This window comes from Oryctolagus cuniculus, chromosome 14 (assembly GCF_051225735.1).
Source record: "Oryctolagus cuniculus isolate XC-2025 breed Fujian yellow rabbit chromosome 14, ASM5122573v1, whole genome shotgun sequence".
Classification (NCBI taxonomy): Eukaryota; Metazoa; Chordata; class Mammalia; order Lagomorpha; family Leporidae; genus Oryctolagus; species Oryctolagus cuniculus.
The window spans coordinates 14,937,744-14,954,777 of NC_142880.1; the positions used below are offsets into that span (position 1 = coordinate 14,937,744).

General features: G+C 39.9%; 1 protein-coding gene and 1 pseudogene across 1 annotated transcript; both read right to left on the bottom strand.

The window, feature by feature from the left end:
- Positions 1-12,490: 12,490 nt before the first annotated feature.
- Positions 12,491-13,818, bottom strand: LOC100347985 (eukaryotic peptide chain release factor subunit 1 pseudogene; annotated as a pseudogene).
- Positions 13,819-13,861: 43 nt separating this feature from the next.
- Positions 13,862-14,965, bottom strand: LOC100348232 (tRNA-dihydrouridine(47) synthase [NAD(P)(+)]-like). Its single transcript, XM_008261938.5, is given in 4 exon segments — positions 13,862-14,060; positions 14,062-14,304; positions 14,306-14,784; positions 14,786-14,965. Coding segments are annotated over 4 exon segments (1,077 nt in total). The 5' UTR covers positions 14,942-14,965.
- Between the last annotated feature and the right edge of the window lie 2,069 nt (positions 14,966-17,034).

Sequence of the window (17,034 nt, forward strand, 5' to 3'; positions counted from 1 at the left end):
ATAAAATTAAGGAAGTTCGAACAGATTCTTATTTTGCTAAGTGTTTTTATCCAGAGTATGTGTTAAATCTTCATCCACTAAGATAGTTATGTGATTTTTTTCTGTATTTTTATATTATATTATAGGGAAAACTCACTGGTTTCCAATGGTATAGTAGTGATAATTCTCCAAAGTATGAGGAATGTGCACTCAAGCAAATATCATTTGATTTAATGATATTTTCCTCAGATTTATTCAATCTTTGTTCACATCAGAGACAATTTGTACTTTGTCTTTAGTATAATGTCCTTACAGAGTTTCAGAATCAGTATTAGAATAACCTCTCCTTTTGTACTCTCTGAAAGAGATCAGGCAAATCTGGCCTTATTTCTACTTCATATATCTAGAAAGATTCATTGATGAAGCCACTGGACCCTGTACATGCATGCTTGTGTCTGTCCTGAGAACAAATGTGAAAAAGAGGGAAAAAAGATTTTAATGAAATATTACCTATATAAGCAGATCTATAACTATTCATATTTACTATCTTTTACTCTTTCAGTTATTGGAAGATTTATTTCTATTTCATACAAATTGTATGATTTATTTGCTTGAAATAAGGGATAATATCTTTGAGTAACTTTAATCATGTAAGTAATATTTTTAACCATATTATGGATAATTTGTGTTTTCTGTATTTCTTTTTAACAGGTTTTCTAAGGGTATTTCAAATTCATTTACTTTTCAAAATATTACAGTATGGAATTTTTTTTTTGTTTTTATTATAAGCCTAGGTACATCTTTTCTGTTTGTCTGAAGCAAATTTACTTTTAACCCAGAAGATTTTTGTTCCAACTTTGAAAAAATTACTCATTTCAGAGGATTTTTCTTTGTCCAGGTATTCTGATTATTGTGTTGACCCCAGAATCCCAGGTTGCTCCTCCAGCTTCATGCAGCCTTGACTTTGCTGATTTTTATTTGAATCAATGCCAGCCTTGCTCCTTGTGCTCATCACCATCTTCAACTCAAGCCCACGAATGCCTGTAGGGAAAAAATTGTTTGGGACTAAACCCTCCTTTAGAAGACTCTTTCCACCTTGGAATTCTGTTCAACTAGTACTTCTACAGTCACATCTCTCTAATAGTTTAAGAACATTATTTGGGGTGCAGGTATTTGGCCTAGTGGGTAAGAGCTAGTTAAGATGCCCATGTCCTGTGTGGGAGTACCTGGGCTCAAGCCCCAGCCTTGGCTCACAAAATCAGCTTCCTATTAATGCAGATCTTTGGAGGCACCATTGGTGGGTCAAGTTACTCGGTTCCTGCTATCCTCGTGGGAGACCTGGACAGAAGTCCAGAAGTCTTGGCTGTTACTGGCTTTAGAGGAGTCAAACATCAGATGGAAGCTGGCTCTTTCTCCCTCCCTTCCTCCTTCCCACCCTCCCTCTCTTCTACCCTCCCTTCCTCCCTCCTTTCCTTCCCACCTTTCCTTCCTCCCTCCTTTCCTTCCTTCTTTGCTTCCTTCCTTCCTTCCTCCTTTCCTTCCTTCCTCCTTCCTTCCTTCCTTCCTTCCTTCCTTCCTTCCTTCCTTCCTTCTTTGCTTCCTTCCTTCCTCTCTCTCTCTCTCTCCTATCTCTATTTCCATATGTGTATTTCTCTCTCCCTGCCTCTCAGTTAATTTGAAAATAAAAAAAATATAATTTTTACAATTCAATTTCATCTTGCTTTAATTGAAACCATTGTCCTGAAATCACTTCCTATATCATACCCAGGAACAGAGATCAAAGTGGTTTTATTTATAGGCTCTAAATAAATATTGCATCATCCTCCCACTCAGATAAAAGATGCACATTGTTAGACTTTAAGGGGAATTCTGGGAAGCATCTAAAAATGAACTCTCCACTACAAAGCAGGGAGTCGCAGGAAACCTTGATTTCTAGCTTTGCTCATTTACTGAATGCAAGACCTCCCAACACAGCCAGTTTCCATCTATCCACATGATATTGTCTGATTCAATGATTTTCTGTGACAACCATATGTTGAAATGATAATTGACCCTCAAATGATTTGGAGCTTAACCATATTGTTTTCTCAAAAGTAAAATGTTTTATTCAAATGAATGAAAGATTTGGATTACAGGAATTAATTTAAATATTGAACAATTGCATAGCTTCTATTAATCATACCATGCACTCTTTAATAGGTATTAATTCTCACCATTATAATGATCTTAATAGTTATTTTTCATATTTATTATTTTGGGGGTGAGAAAGAGAATGAGAGCGGGAAGGACAGAGAGCGAGCTCCCTTCCGCAGGTTCACTGCCCAGATGCCCACAATGCTCACAACTGGGCCGGTGCTGAAGCTCTGAGCCAGAAATTCAATCCAGGACTCTTTCACTGTGATGGGAACCAAGATAACTGAGTCATCATTGCTGCCTCCCAGGGTTTGCATTAGTAGGAAACTGGAGTCAGACGATGGAGCTGGGTTAGTAACATTGATTATTCCTTAGTAATATGGTGATACCAATAAACACATAACATCATTTCTGTTATCTGACATTTTTCCTTGGAACTGTCATAAATCACAAAAATTTCAAAGGTATGTCAATCATATATTTAAAAGTACAAATTTAAAATCAAATTATAGTTGAACATAACTGAAAAAGTAAATGAATTAGTTCTTTTTAAAAAGTGGAAGGTGTAACATTCTAAAAGATGATAAAATGCATTACTTTGTCACAGAATATTGAGAAATGCTATTCATGTGGCTGCATATAGACTAATGACTAAGAGCAAAGGGAAATCAACATTTTAAGAAAGAAGAAAATAATTTATGCCTTAACAACATATCAAGAACTTTGAACGGGTAACAGAATTGATTCTTAAAGAGTTCCAAGCAAACCTTAAGTGAAGACAGGGAAGAAAATAGTATTGAACAATTTACTTTACCCCTGGTAGGCCTGAAGTAGAGAATTGTGTGGGTAAAGGCAGATGAATAGACGAATAATTCCAAAAATTGTTCCATGAAGGGAAGTCCTGCTTCCACCGTCTCCTGTCCAAAGCTGCAGGCTATACCTTTCACACAGGGCACCAGGAGTCACCTCTAGACCATTTGGGACTTATGATCCTTGAATTTAGTCCTGCTGCACCTGTCACATCCAGAGAAGATTCAGTATGATTAAGAGGATCGTGCAATCCATCATCCGAGCTGGGATTCTGGGGGTGGTGAAGGAGTGATTAGTAACATTATAAACTATACTGGGACAACAGCATGAACTCAGGCTGTGCCAGGGACATCAGGATGTACGACTCTCCTTCTAGCAATTCTCCTGATGCTAGGGCTGAGCTGAGCCCCTGCCTGGAGTAACTGGTATCATATGCTCCATCTTGGCTGATAAGGAATCCAGAAAAATAAGCACCTGGCATCATCAACTTTTGTGTTGAGAGGCAGGATCTGCCTCATTGACTGAAGTTCCCCAAAGAAAAGAGGTTCCAGATGTCGCATGGACAGAAAGCATGATAAATATAAGTTTTGCTAGCTTTAAAGGCATTTCTATTTTAGCAAATGAAGATAGCTACATTAAAATAAATCCATGTCATTTGAATAAGAAACCAGGACCTATCTGAGTGACCATATATATTCTTTAATAATCACTCTTTGTTCTGTAGCTACAAAATCCCTGTATTTCAATTCCTGAGTTAATTTAAAGTGATACTATAGTACTAAAATTTTGGCATTGCCTGTGATGAACTAATTGCTTTCATTTTTGCAGATAGTGCATTCCAAATGAACAATATTCAACCCGAGGCTCTTCGTGTACCAATTACATAATTATCTTTTCAGGGTAGACAGTGAAATATAAAGTTAATAAAATAAATAAAGGTGTGAAACAAATCAAAGCATATTTTATTATCTAAAACTACCCAGTATTCCCATAGATAATTAATTCTGTCATTTGATGAAAATCTGAGGAAAACATTGTGGTTTTCTCAGTCTAGTTATTTCAGTAATACTTACAGAACTCCGACCTCTGCTTTGCACGTCCTATCTCCTCCAATACCTCACCGCCTCCCTGTTCAGAGTTATCTCCCATTCACTCCTTACGTATCAGCTCAAGTTTCACTATCTTTGACTCCATGGCAAAAGTGTTTAGCACTCCATGTGACATTATCTTACGTTATTCGACAGGACTATAATTTTATGAATATTTTTGTGTTTATTTCATTATCCTCTCTCAGCAGACCGACAATTGCAAGTGATTTAGGACTTAGAACTTCAGCTTTATTTCCTGTAGCAAGCAAAATTATTTGCATTATAATAGGTGTTCAATACATATTTGTTGAATGGATGCATGAATGTAAAATAAATATAAAGATAATTTGATTCCAGTAAAAATAAAATAATTTGTTGATGCAAGTATATTAACAGATTATGTCTATCACTGTGATAACTATCTATGAATTTTTATTGTCATATTAACTGAGTATTTTGTTGTATACAATTCTTGGCAGCTTTAGCTGCTAATATTATCATTACTGGACAGATAAGAAAATTGAAAGCAAAAGAACTGTGATGATTTTCCAAGAAATCATTAAATTAGTAACTGATGAATTTGCATTAATTAGCGTCCATGGAACCGATACAAAGTGAACATCCTTTTACTGATTTATTTTTTATTTTTTTAAATTTTTTTGACAGGCAGAGTTAGACAGTGAGAGAGAGAGAGACAGAGAGAAAGGTCTTCATTTTTCCGTTTGTTCACTCCCAAAGTGGCCGCTAAGGCCGGTGCATTGTGGCGGGTGCACTGCACTGATCTGAAGCCAGGAGCCAGGTGCTTCTCCTGTTCTCCCATGCGGGTGCAGGGCCCAAGCACTTGGGCCATCCTCCACTGCCTTCCCGGGCCACAGCAGAGAGCTGGGCTGGAAGAGGAGCAGCCGGGACAGAATCTGGCGCCCCAAAGAGGACTAGAACCCAGAGTGCCGGCTCCACAGGTGGAGGATTAGCCTATTGAGCCACGGCGCTGGCCTTTTATTGATTTTAATGGAACATTTATATAATATCTTACTTAGGCTGTTAGGTTTGTACCACAGTATTTCAAAATGTTTGTGAAAAAATGTAATTCAATCCAATGGAATGTGAATTAAACACATGAATGAAGCTCTTCATTTTGGTGCAAAAAATTTTGAAATCCATGCATAGATTTGTTTCATAATATGCATTTCTGCGAACTTTTTGAAGACTTCATACATGGTTAGTGATTTCTTCCCAATACCTACCAAATGAGTTATAACTGTGTATTTCTGATGCTAAGCAAAACTACTATTCTAGTAAACATTTGCATAATTCTAACTTCATATTGCACAAAAAGTCTCACCACCATAAAATGCATGACAACATAGGGAAAGTGCCTGCTGCACATGCATATTTTGGATATTGAAGTTTTTACAACTTTTGTGGAGAACATTTTATATCAACATGTCACTACGTTATTTTAGTATATTGTGTTTTTCATTCAAAAATCCAAATTCTCTGGAATATTATTTATGCTTTTTAAAGATTTATTTATTTGAAAGGCAGAGTAGTTACTCAGAGAGATAGAGAGAAGAGATAAAGATTGAGAGACAGAAAGAGAGATTTTCTATGAGACGTTCATGTGAGTAACAGGAGCCAAGCACTTGGGACATCTTATGCTACTTCCCCAAATACATTAGCAGGGAACTGGATCAGAAGAAGAGCAGCCAGGACTTGAACCAGCATACCTATGGGATGCTGGTGTCTCAGGCAGTGACTTAACTCACTGTGCCACCAGGCTGGCCCCAGTCTGTTGGATTTTTCAAGTGAGTACCCACTTTTTTTTTTTTTTTTTTTTTGACAGGCAGAGTGGACAGTGAGAGAGAGAGACAGAGAGAAAGGTCTTCCTTTGCCGTTGGTTCACTCTCCAATGGCCGCCGCGGCCGGCGCGCTGCGGCCGGCGCGCTGCGGCCGGCGCACCGCGCTGATCCGATGGCAGGAGCCAGGAGCCAGGTGCTTTTCCTGGTCTCCCATGGGGTGCAGGGCCCAAGCACCTGGGCCATCCTCCACTGCACTCCCTGGCCACAGCAGAGGGCTGGCCTGGAAGAGGGGCAACCGGGACAGAATCCGGCGCCCCGACCGGGACTAGAACCCGGTGTGCCGGCGCCGCTAGGCGGAGGATTAGCCTAGTGAGCCGCGGCGCCGGCCCAAGTGAGTACCCACTTTGAGAGCCACTAGTATCTAGTCATTTTCTTCTACAAAGTTTCCATTGCTGGAGCTATGCTTTTCTGTACATTGGGGTCATTCAGTATGTCTTTCCCCTAATTTGTAACCTGTATGTAACACAGTTTTTCACGATAGAGTTTGTTCCTCTGTAGTCCAAGAACAACAATCTGAGAAATAGTGATAAAGAACAGGGTATGCATGCAATTTAGAGGAGAATCATCAGACTATTGCTAAAACAGTCTCTGTGCAATATCCCCTTCTCCAAATCATGTGTCTTCATCTCCTAAGAAGTTTTTATTATTTCTGTTTCAAAGGGATATTTCTTTGCCTGCCTAATTCAAGTTATAAAATTTTGAGGGGCCGGCACCATGGTGCAGTAGATTAATCCTCCACCTGCTGTGGCGGCATCCCATGTGAGCACCAGTTCTAGTCCTGGCTGCTCCTTTTCCAATCCAGCTCTCTGCTATGGCCTGGGAAAGTAGAAGATGGCCCAAGAGTTAGGGCCCCTGCACCCACGTGGAAGACCAGGAGGAAGTGCCTGGCTCCTGGCTTTGGATCGGCACAGCTTCGACCATAGTGGCCATTTGGGGAGTGAACCAACGGAAGGAATACCTCTCTCTCTCTCTTTCCCTCTCTTTCTCTCTCTCTCTTTCTCACTCTCTGTAACTCTACCTCTCAAATAAATAAATAAAATCTTTAAAAAAACTTGAAAATGTCTTACATAATCCATTCATATATAAGTTAAAATATTTTCAAAATTGTAATATCATAGAATCATTCTCATTGTCTTCTACTCAGAATTTGAATTCCTGCATTAGGCCATGATAGTTAAGTCATAAAGGCACAGTTAATTATGGAGAAAAAAATCCCATTAAAATTGATAAGATTATGAGGCTAATTGATTCAAATATACACAAGCATGTATAATTATATTAATAGGCAATCAATATAGTCGTGTTTTCTTGACACACAGCAACCTACATTTTATACATTTTTAATTTAATTCAGTAATTTGAAATGGTTCTGAAAAGTGTCAGAACAATTGGAAAGCACCTGTTAAAGCGAACAGTAGGGTGAAAATTTAACTTAGCAATATGGCCTCCGTTAAGACACCAGGTAATATCCCAGCATCCTACCTCAGAGTAACTGAGCTCCGTATATAACTTTCACTGCCAATTCCAGGTTCGTGTTAATGCAGAGCTTAGGAAGCAGCAAGGATGGCGGAAACTGGGTTACTATCACACATACGAGAAATCTGGATTGAGGTCCCAGCTCTTGGCTTCAACTCCACCTGATACCAGCAGTTGTGGGCATTTAGAGAGTGAACAGGAGATGGGAATGTATTCTCTCTGTCTTTCTCTGTCTCTCTGTCTCTCCCCCCCCCCTCCCTCCTTCTTTGTCCCTGTCTCTGACTCCCAAATAAAAATATTTTTAAAAAATAGTAGTAATAAAAATGTAAACTTGAAGGTATTTAGGGGTTTCTTTATCAGTAGAATAACCTTGTACTGAATCCAAGTATAGAATTTTTTTCTGCCTGAGATCAATATCACTTTTTCCAGGTTTACAGCAAGAAATAACAACTAAAATGATTTAGCATTTCTGGGGAGATGACTATGAATTCATAACTTAATCTGTGACTCAGGATAAAGTTATTTCTAGTTAACTCTGTAAAATCTGAGAGTTTTGCTCAGTTACATGGGGTGGTCTTGAAGAAGTAATCTTTTACTTTAGTTCTCTTTTTCCTGCACATTCTATTGCATCTTGATTAAGCAAGTATTCTCATATAAATCATTATTTCACTGAGAGTGTTATGCATATATTACAGGACTCATAGAGAAGCAAGCCTGTGAAGAACAAGGTTAAACTTCTTTATATTGAATTCTAGAGCTTCTAATAGCTATTGTGCGTTGAAACTCTCCAAGAGAGGTCAGGTTAGAGTAAGGAGAGGCAGTATGGGAGGTGGGAGGAGGGAAGGAGGAAGGGAGAGAGAGAGAGAGAAAGAAATGTTAAGAACCCACATTTATTTAAACATGTTTTTTGAGAATTATAAATGTGTATTTCACCATTTCTTTTGAGCTAAGAATGAAATTAAACTTTATCAACTTCTTTTCCTTGAGATTTATAAATCACCAAGGTCACTTTATATAAATGTGTGTGTGTGTGTATATATATATATACTTTTTTTTCTTAAATGTAAAAGCTGGAACCTCAATAAGGCTCCATATTCCTCTGAGATCCAAAATTTTTAAAATATTATTTATTGATATCTCCTGCCTAGAAAATTTTCTATGGCTTTTCTACAATTTTCCAAAAGTGCAGGTGGCCCAATCATTTCTTTTAGAAGTATGCAGATTGCTGCTCTTCCAAGTTTGTTCTCTCAATACAGCTAAATACACATCCATGAAAGATGAGAAAGATATTGAGTCAGAAAAATCTTGAAGGACCAAGAGACCAAAATAAACATGTTTTCAACTCTTCTGACATCTGGTACTCAACATGAAATAGCAATATTGAAAAATTGCTAAAAGATGCTTGTTTCAAAAGTGTGATTCTAATAATTATATATTCGTATCTACCAGCATCCTTGATGTAGTGAAATAGAAGATTGTTCACTGCTGTGCTCACTTTGACAAAACTATTCTTAAAATAATGCTTTATTATAGTACAATTTAGACATAACTCATTGAACAATAGTTTTGTTTATAACAAGAGAACAATCTCCCCTCAAATCTGAATTGGTGACACATGGAACATTTTCCAAGATTGTGAGTCAAATCATTTCACGTTACAGTTCTATGTGGCTCTATAAGATTTCCCAGAACTATAACACAAAAAGATGAAATATAAAGATGAAATATTTGAGATGATGAATATGTTAGTTAATTTAATCATTCCAAATTATATGTAAAATACCATTTTGTACATATATAGGTACGTCATCTTGCATATATAAACCAAAATTTGTCAACAGATAATGAATGAATATTACTATGACATACAGACATAATTTCCCTTTTCAGTAATCCTTTCTTAATCTTATTTATCCAACATTGATTCTGCAAATACTTATTGTCTACTGTAATCAGAAGCTTATCTGTGTAGGAAAAAATCAAAATCACATTAATTGGCCTTATATTTTTGAGAATAGATGGATAATAATAGCAAGCAATTTAGCAGCAAATTTTATGCAAATTGATTGTGTGGACACCGTATAATGGCTGATATGTGAAAGGTATATTAGTTTGAAATCTGTATGGTACTTTGCACCAGTTAAGCAGAAGTGAAAAGAACATGACACAGAAATGGAAATCTTAGCACAAAAATCCCAAGGCAAAAGTCAGCTTACAGGAATGGAAATACAATATGTTTAGAAAATGGGCAGAAGAAATTGAGAAAAAAAGTAATAAGCAGAAGATAGATTATTTTTAAATAGATTTAAGAATTTGTAAACCAGTGAAGTGTCCTAAGCAGGTGAAGTGAAGATTGAGGTAATTTTAGGTAGTTTATTATAAGTCACTACGAAATTAGAAAGCTATTGCTGATGAGGATGGCATCGGAACTCAGCTAAGAGGCTTGGTTCAGGATACGTTTTGAAGTAAAATACTTAGGGTCCAGTTGTTGGATATTGTTTGGGAAAATAAAATTATATAAAATGGATAATAACACTGAGTCCATATCACAGTCCAATCATTCACTGATTGATTCTATTGTGTCTTGAAGTTGTCTTAACCCTGCTAATTTTGGTATATATTGATATGTATTAAGCAACATGCCCAGAATTCCTATCCAGGTTTTCTAATGACTGAAGAAGGTCAGAAAAAAGAAAATAAACAATTTCAAAGAAACATCCAGATCAGCTTTGGGTAGTCAGAGATGCCAATACATCCCAAAGGAAGTCTTGGAGGGCAGTAGGATGATTCTCTGGACTAAAAATGTCCCCATGTACTTACCATGTATCAACACTGGAAATTACCTGTTGCCAACTTGTACACACACACACAAGTTATTCTAGGATCTATCTTTACTTAGATAAATATTCAAAAGCAATATGTAACCCACAGTTACTCAAAGTATATTCCTTAGCACACTAGTCCCATGAGGTATAATCAATATATTAGTGTGGCACACTGCACCCCCGTGTGTGTGTGTGTGTGTGTATGTGTGTATAGTATACATATACGTGTATATATATAGATTTTGAGTACCTCCAAAGTAACTTTGTGCTACATACACATTCATATGTATCAAATTATAAGATAAAGCAAAAACTTTTTAAACATTTACTTCTCTTTGGATTTAATATACATAATATATGTATATAAATATTATCTATATAGAGAGGATATTGTGTGTGTGTGGTGAGCGTGTGTGTGTGTGTAATCTAAGATGTTATATTTGCATTTACAATGTAGAATTTCCTCAGAAAAGCTGATATTATGCCCAAAATTAGACAATTTATCATTATGTTCTAGGGTAGTAAATTATAATATCCATTTACCTTCCATGGATAATAGATCTCTGGGATACCATGCTACTGGTAACTAATTCCACTTTTCTCAAAAATAGAAAGTTTGTTTTCTAGGTGTTACCTTATATAGACAGATATTTAAACCACCAAAAGTGAAAAGTGTTCACTCTGTGAATCATTACTGAAGATATTAGACCTCTGTCAGATGCTGAACAAATAATAGTTATGAAAATCAGGATGGAAAGACAACTGAGTCATCACTATTAGGTCCAGATCTAAGACACGATGCGAAAAAATCAAGGTGAGAAAGAAAACTTCAGGCCATAACACTTATGACAAAGCACATTACGAGTTGTTACTAAAACTTTCAGTCACTTCAATTTTTCTAGAAGGTTTTCATTTGTTTTGTTTTGTTTTTGGTAAGTGCTACACACAGCGCAAATATAAAAGTATATTTCCATTCAGCGATTTGCTTTTGTGGATGGCAATTTAACTATGACCTTGGCAGTGGAGTGAAGAACAATTTCATGATTTGACTTTTGACTGAATTTTAGGCGTACCTGAAAAGTTTTATAGATTCAAGGTCAATGGGCATTGACTACCTGCTAGTCTGCAATCTTGGTGACCAAGATATTTGTATGAATTTTATTCCATTTGTCTTGAAAATAATGATAAAATCTACTTTGGTGGATTTTAATGAGAGAAGGCAAATAAAAGACTTTTAGAACTACAAAGTATACTCCTTTGTGGAGTACAGAAGTTGTGTACAGAAGCTATTTTATGATCATAACGGGCTAAGTAATTAGAGGAATCAGCCTTTGATAGGAGAAATATGAAAAATATTGAATGCAGTTTCAGATTGTGTGAATTCCGATACTGTCACTTCTTAGACTGAAGATCCTTTGGACTCATTTTTTCGAGTATCTTTGAAGTGACTTGGCTTATTGGAGTTAAAGAAAACACTTTAACAAATATTTACATGTGTCTTTATATATATTAATGATAAGCCTTTCCCCAGTACTTTGTCCCTGTGAGCACACGTTTCACAAGCTTGGTCCCAAGTGTGGTGACATGAGACGTGGAATCTTATGGTAGGTGGTTAGGTTATTGAGACTCCTGCCCATGGGAGAGGTTAAAGGGACCCTGCTTAGCTTTCCTAGAGATTGTTATAAAGAACAAGTAATAGGCCCTTCCCTGTCCCCTGATAAAAAGGGCTCCCGAATGCTGTGCCCAAACGCGGCTGCCAAACACATGAAAGTAAACAGTGCACTGGCCCAGATGCTTCTTGGGTCAGCTTGACCTTGCAATGCAGTTTGCATCCTTGAAATTGACAGTCTGTAGGAGAAGGAAGAGTGTGAGGGAGTGAAGATGACATTGCCTCCTATTAGCTCACCCTTTCAACATTAAACAGAGACCAAGAGAGAAATGGTTCCAACATTTCACCACATATATTTCTTCTTATGCAGTCTAAGCTGAGAATGCCATGTAAATGGGTCACTGCGAAATGCAGCAATTTAATTTTTCTCCAATCAAAAAAAGAAACAAACCAGTATGATCTCACTTCTATTAACTTTTGAAGGTTTACAGCAGTTAAAGTATTTTTGCTTCTATGTATGAAGGTTAAAAAATATTTTTTTCATAAAATACAAGAGCAACCAATTTCACCATCGAGTAAAAGTAAAAATTGGGATTCTTTTTTAAATTAGTCCAAAGTGGCATTTAGGAACTTAGTTGTAGGCTGCTGCGCTGACAAACCAAAGTGTAGGGTTGGGCCTGGTTTTATTTCGGTTTTCTTTTCGATATCCAATGCTCATGGATTGAGTTTTGGAAATGTTCCAATTGTAAGGCAGGGATCTGTTTGGATTCCACCACGGGTATGCTCCTTGGGTTGGAAGCTGGAGGGCGAGGCACGTTTTGCCGGACCTATGTCGACTACCTAGTAGTCATCAAGGTCAAAAAATTCATTGTCTCCTCCTTGATATTCCATTCCCTGGAAATCTACTTGGTACCGCAAGATACCTCCAATTCCACCAAATCCTTTCACAAACTGGGATCCTTCTTGTGACTTATCTGTGACAATTTCCAATGTAGCTCCAAAATTTTTTATAGTTGTTAGCAAACCATTCCAACAGGGGCATGCTCTTAATCAGCTCATGTTCCTGTCCTCTTTGTGAAATGAGGTTTATCCTTCTCTTGTTCTGGAGTTAGGTAAAGAATTTTCTCCTCTTCTGTGCCTTGGCAATGAAGAGCATATCTCATTATATCCAAATTTTCATAGACTATTAGAATTTCTACGGCTCCCATTTCCAAAGCTTTTAGCATATCTTCAACTCCAAAACAGTACTTGCCCATGTCTTGACTGATTTCATCAAAGTATCGTCCTATTAATTTCTTCTCTTGAATGAATTGCACGTTGGAGAGGACCTCAGTAGATAACTCAATAGCTTGGTTGAATCCATTTTCACCACCATAGGATATATCAACTAATTTTAAAACTTTTGATTGCAACCTCCGATCAAACATATCAGATTGACTTAGTTCAGATTTAAAGTCGGCTGATGCAGCTAAAACGAGACCAGCTACATTCACTTTGTCCCCAGAAATAAACAGCTGTACAGCAGTCTTTGCTACTTTCCGACCATAGTTGTGTCGCTTTTCCATTCTTAAACGGGCAAAACGCAAGGCTGACTCACCTCCTCTACCGTGTTTCTTTGGGAGATCCACAGTGAATTTGTGCAGGACTTCTCTTGTATTTCCCTGCAGTGTGCCAAAAAGTGCACCACTACCATCTATGACAATGAAGCCAAACTTGCTATCATCTGAAAGTAGTGCTGTAAGAACCTCCGTATGGAATTTGTTGTCACACAAATACAATGACGTATTAATTGGTTTGAAAGGTTCAAAGTCATTGTTGACTTTCTTTTCCTTTCCTTTTTCTGTTACAATTGTTCCACAGTAAACAACCAGACCATTTGGAGGTGCTTTGCTATAAAGTCTGAGTCTTTGTTGTACAGATGTAATGGCTCCCAGGACTGAAAGGCGGTTTACTCGTGACTTAATGTTGGATGCAGTTCCAAATTCATCTGCTAACATTTTTGCCACTTGGGAAATCTGGTCTTTGGGAGGAATGATCATTTTTTTTTTTTTTAGAAGAATAAAATTTATTGTTCGTGCGGGGCTACTTGTAGGCGTTGGTCTTGTGCTTCCGGAGGAAGACGAAGTTGGGCGGCACCGGCCTCAGGAGCATCTCGGTGATGCGGGTCCAGTTGGCCGCCCACTGGCCGGCCATGAGCGTCTCCATGTGGTCCCGGCCCAGGTAGTAGGGCGGCCACTCGTTGATCCTCTGTGGGAGTCGCTCCAGCAGCCCCACGGGCACAGGAACTACAGCACTCGAGCAGGAAGCGGCGCGTCTTCTCCACGCCCTGCGTGTCCGAGGCCCAGTGCTCCAGGCCGTAGCGGGTGAAGTCGCGCAGGACGTCCAGGCGCTCGGAGGCCGAGATGTCCCAGTGCCGCTGCTCCCTGATCTCCGTGAACAGCCAGGGCTTCAATAGGGCGCCGCGGGCCACCATGACGCCGGCCACCCCGGTCTGCACGGCGCGGTTGGCGTCCTCGTTGCAGAAAGAACAGCGGCATGGGACTGGCGGCCCTGGCGCACTGCGCGATGTAGTCCCAGTCGGCCCGCCGGGTGTAGCGCTGCTCCCGCGAGCGGCCGTGGAGCGTGACGAGCGCCGCGCCCCAGGCCCGCAGCTCGGGCAGCGGGCGGTGCACCAGGTTCATGCGCTCCTGGACGCCCGTGCGGATCTTCGCGGTCACCGGCACGTCCAGCACCTGGTCCATGCCCCGCAGGATGTGCTGGAACTTGGCCGTGCGGCTCATGAGCGCGCAGCCGCCGCCCTTCTTGTACACGAGGTCGATGGGGCAGCCGACGTTGAAGTCCACGAAGTCCACGTCGAGCGTGCGGTTCAGCAGCTCGGCGCACTTGGTCATGGTGTCTGGGAACGCTCCCTCGAGCTGGACCCCGAAGACGTCCTCGCACTCGTGGCGTTTCAGCAGCGCCCACTCGGCCGTCTGGCCCTGCAGGAGGTTGGTGCACATGGCCATCGGCCATCTCCCCGCACGTCACGTCGGCCCCCAAGCGCTTGCAGATCCGCCGAAAGGGTAGGTTCTCGCACGTGGTGAGGGGCGCCAGGTACAGCTTGCCGCGGATGTCCAGCCGCTTCTTCTCACAGGGCCGCAGCCTGACCACGTCCTCGTCCATCAGCGGCCCGCAGGTCCGCACCGGGCTGCCCAGGCCCACCAGGGTCCTGCGCGGGGGACACGGGGGCGGATCATCATCCTGTGATCTCTGCTTCCCACCTGGGTCATCCACGATAAAATGGTACATCAAGAGGGGCCTCGCCAGAGCTGTGGCCATGCTGTCTGTGTTTTCAGCCACCAAAACCAGAAGATAAACAAATCTCTTTTTTAAAAGGTTATTATTGTGGGCCAGCGCCCCGGCTTACTAGGCTAATCCTCCTCCTGTGGTGCCGGCACCCCAGGTTCTAGTCCCTGTCGGGGCGCCGGATTCTGTCCCGGTTGCCCCTCTTCCAGGCCAGCTCTCTGCTGTGGCCAGGGAGTGCAGTGGAGGATGGCCCAAGTGCTTGGGCCCTGCACCCACATGGGAGACCAGGAGAAGCACCTGGCTCCTGGCTTCGGATCAGTGCAGCGCACCGGCCACAGCGCGCTGGCTGTAGCGGCCGCTTGGGGGGGTGAACCAATGGAAAAAGAAAGATCTTTCTCTCTTTCTCTCTCTCTCTCTCTCTCTCTCTCTCTCTCACTGTCTAACTCTGCCTGGCAAAAAAAAAAAAAAAAAAAAAAAATTAAAAAAGGTTATTATTGCATCTTAGATATTTATTATGGAAACAGATAACAACTTGTTAATATAAATAAATTAAAAGTAGTTCTGCTCTCAAGCTAAGTATGAGAAAGAAGAGTGGACTTGTTTGAAAATTTTTCAGTTTCATTGGTGGGCTTCATAGAAGGCAACCGGATTCTCATTTCTGATTCTGTATTCAACCTCACTTGACATCTTGCTTCAGCAGAAGCATTTGAAGAAAATCTGCTCTAACACAGATATGCACCTTAAAAAGGTAGGATTTCACAAACTCCACAGTTCATGGGAACCTCCAGAGTTCTCTCATCACACTTAAAGAACTACTGACATAAAAAAAGTAAAATGGAAAGGCTTAATGATGGTGTGGTTACACTGCTCTTTCTATTTTTAGGTAGAAGGAGAGGCATGAAGACTTTGGTATTTGACTGATAGAAATAATTTCCCTGCAACTTTACCTTTTTGTTACTCTCAGGGAGTAGCTCATTGATTCTAAGGAAAAAGACAGTTTTCAGTGTGGGAAAAGAGCTGTACCTAGCTTAGTGAACTCAGACATGGGGTTAGTTAGCTATACATACTCTTAGGAAAATCTTTTGAAAAGTCTAGGAGGCATTGCTAAATAAAAAGTCCCAAGTTTGCTATACTTCAGTTTGGACCAAAGCATCACTCTTCACTGGTTTTCTTGTTTGCCCCCCCCCCCCCAGTGAATTGGGAATGGAGATATCCCATCATCCCCTTTGCTAAGGGAGGTGTTTTACTTTAGGGACTATTGCTTATCAATGAGGGATGGGTCTTAATGGCCTTGATATGCAGTATAAATTAATGATTGGCCTATTGCTTGTATAAGGAACAGGTGGGAGACACCTTATTCTTTGGTAAAAGGAGGCCTGGTTAGGCTTGATTTGGATATTGTAAATGTCAGAGGGTGATGTGGTCCAGAATTTCACCTGTTCACCTACAGCATATCCTCACAAATAATCTGGAAAGGAGCTATTATCACTATTTTATGATTTTACATATAAGAGAATTGAGAGCCTCAGAGGTCAATGTCTTCCTTGAAATGTCAAATCTGGTAAGTGACCAAACTTGAAATTGTTGGCACATTGTTTTGGTTGTAAAACCAATGCTTTCTCCAAGGTTAATATACCAAAATGAAATTACATCAGCCAATGAAAGTTATCTGTACCCCCATGTTTACAGCTGCTCAATTCACCATGGCTAGGATATGGAATCAACCCAGACGTCCTTCAGCTGATGACTGGAAAAAGAAAATGTGGGACATATACATGATGGAATACTTCTTAGTCATAAAACAGAATGAAATCCTGTCTTTTGCATCAAAATGGATGTAACTGGAGACCATTATGCTTGGTGAAATAAGCTAGACCCCAAAAGAGAAATTTCATAGGTTTTCTCTGATTGGCTGTAGCTAATATACAGAGTACAAAAACAAAAACAAAACAAAAAAATGTGTATCTAAC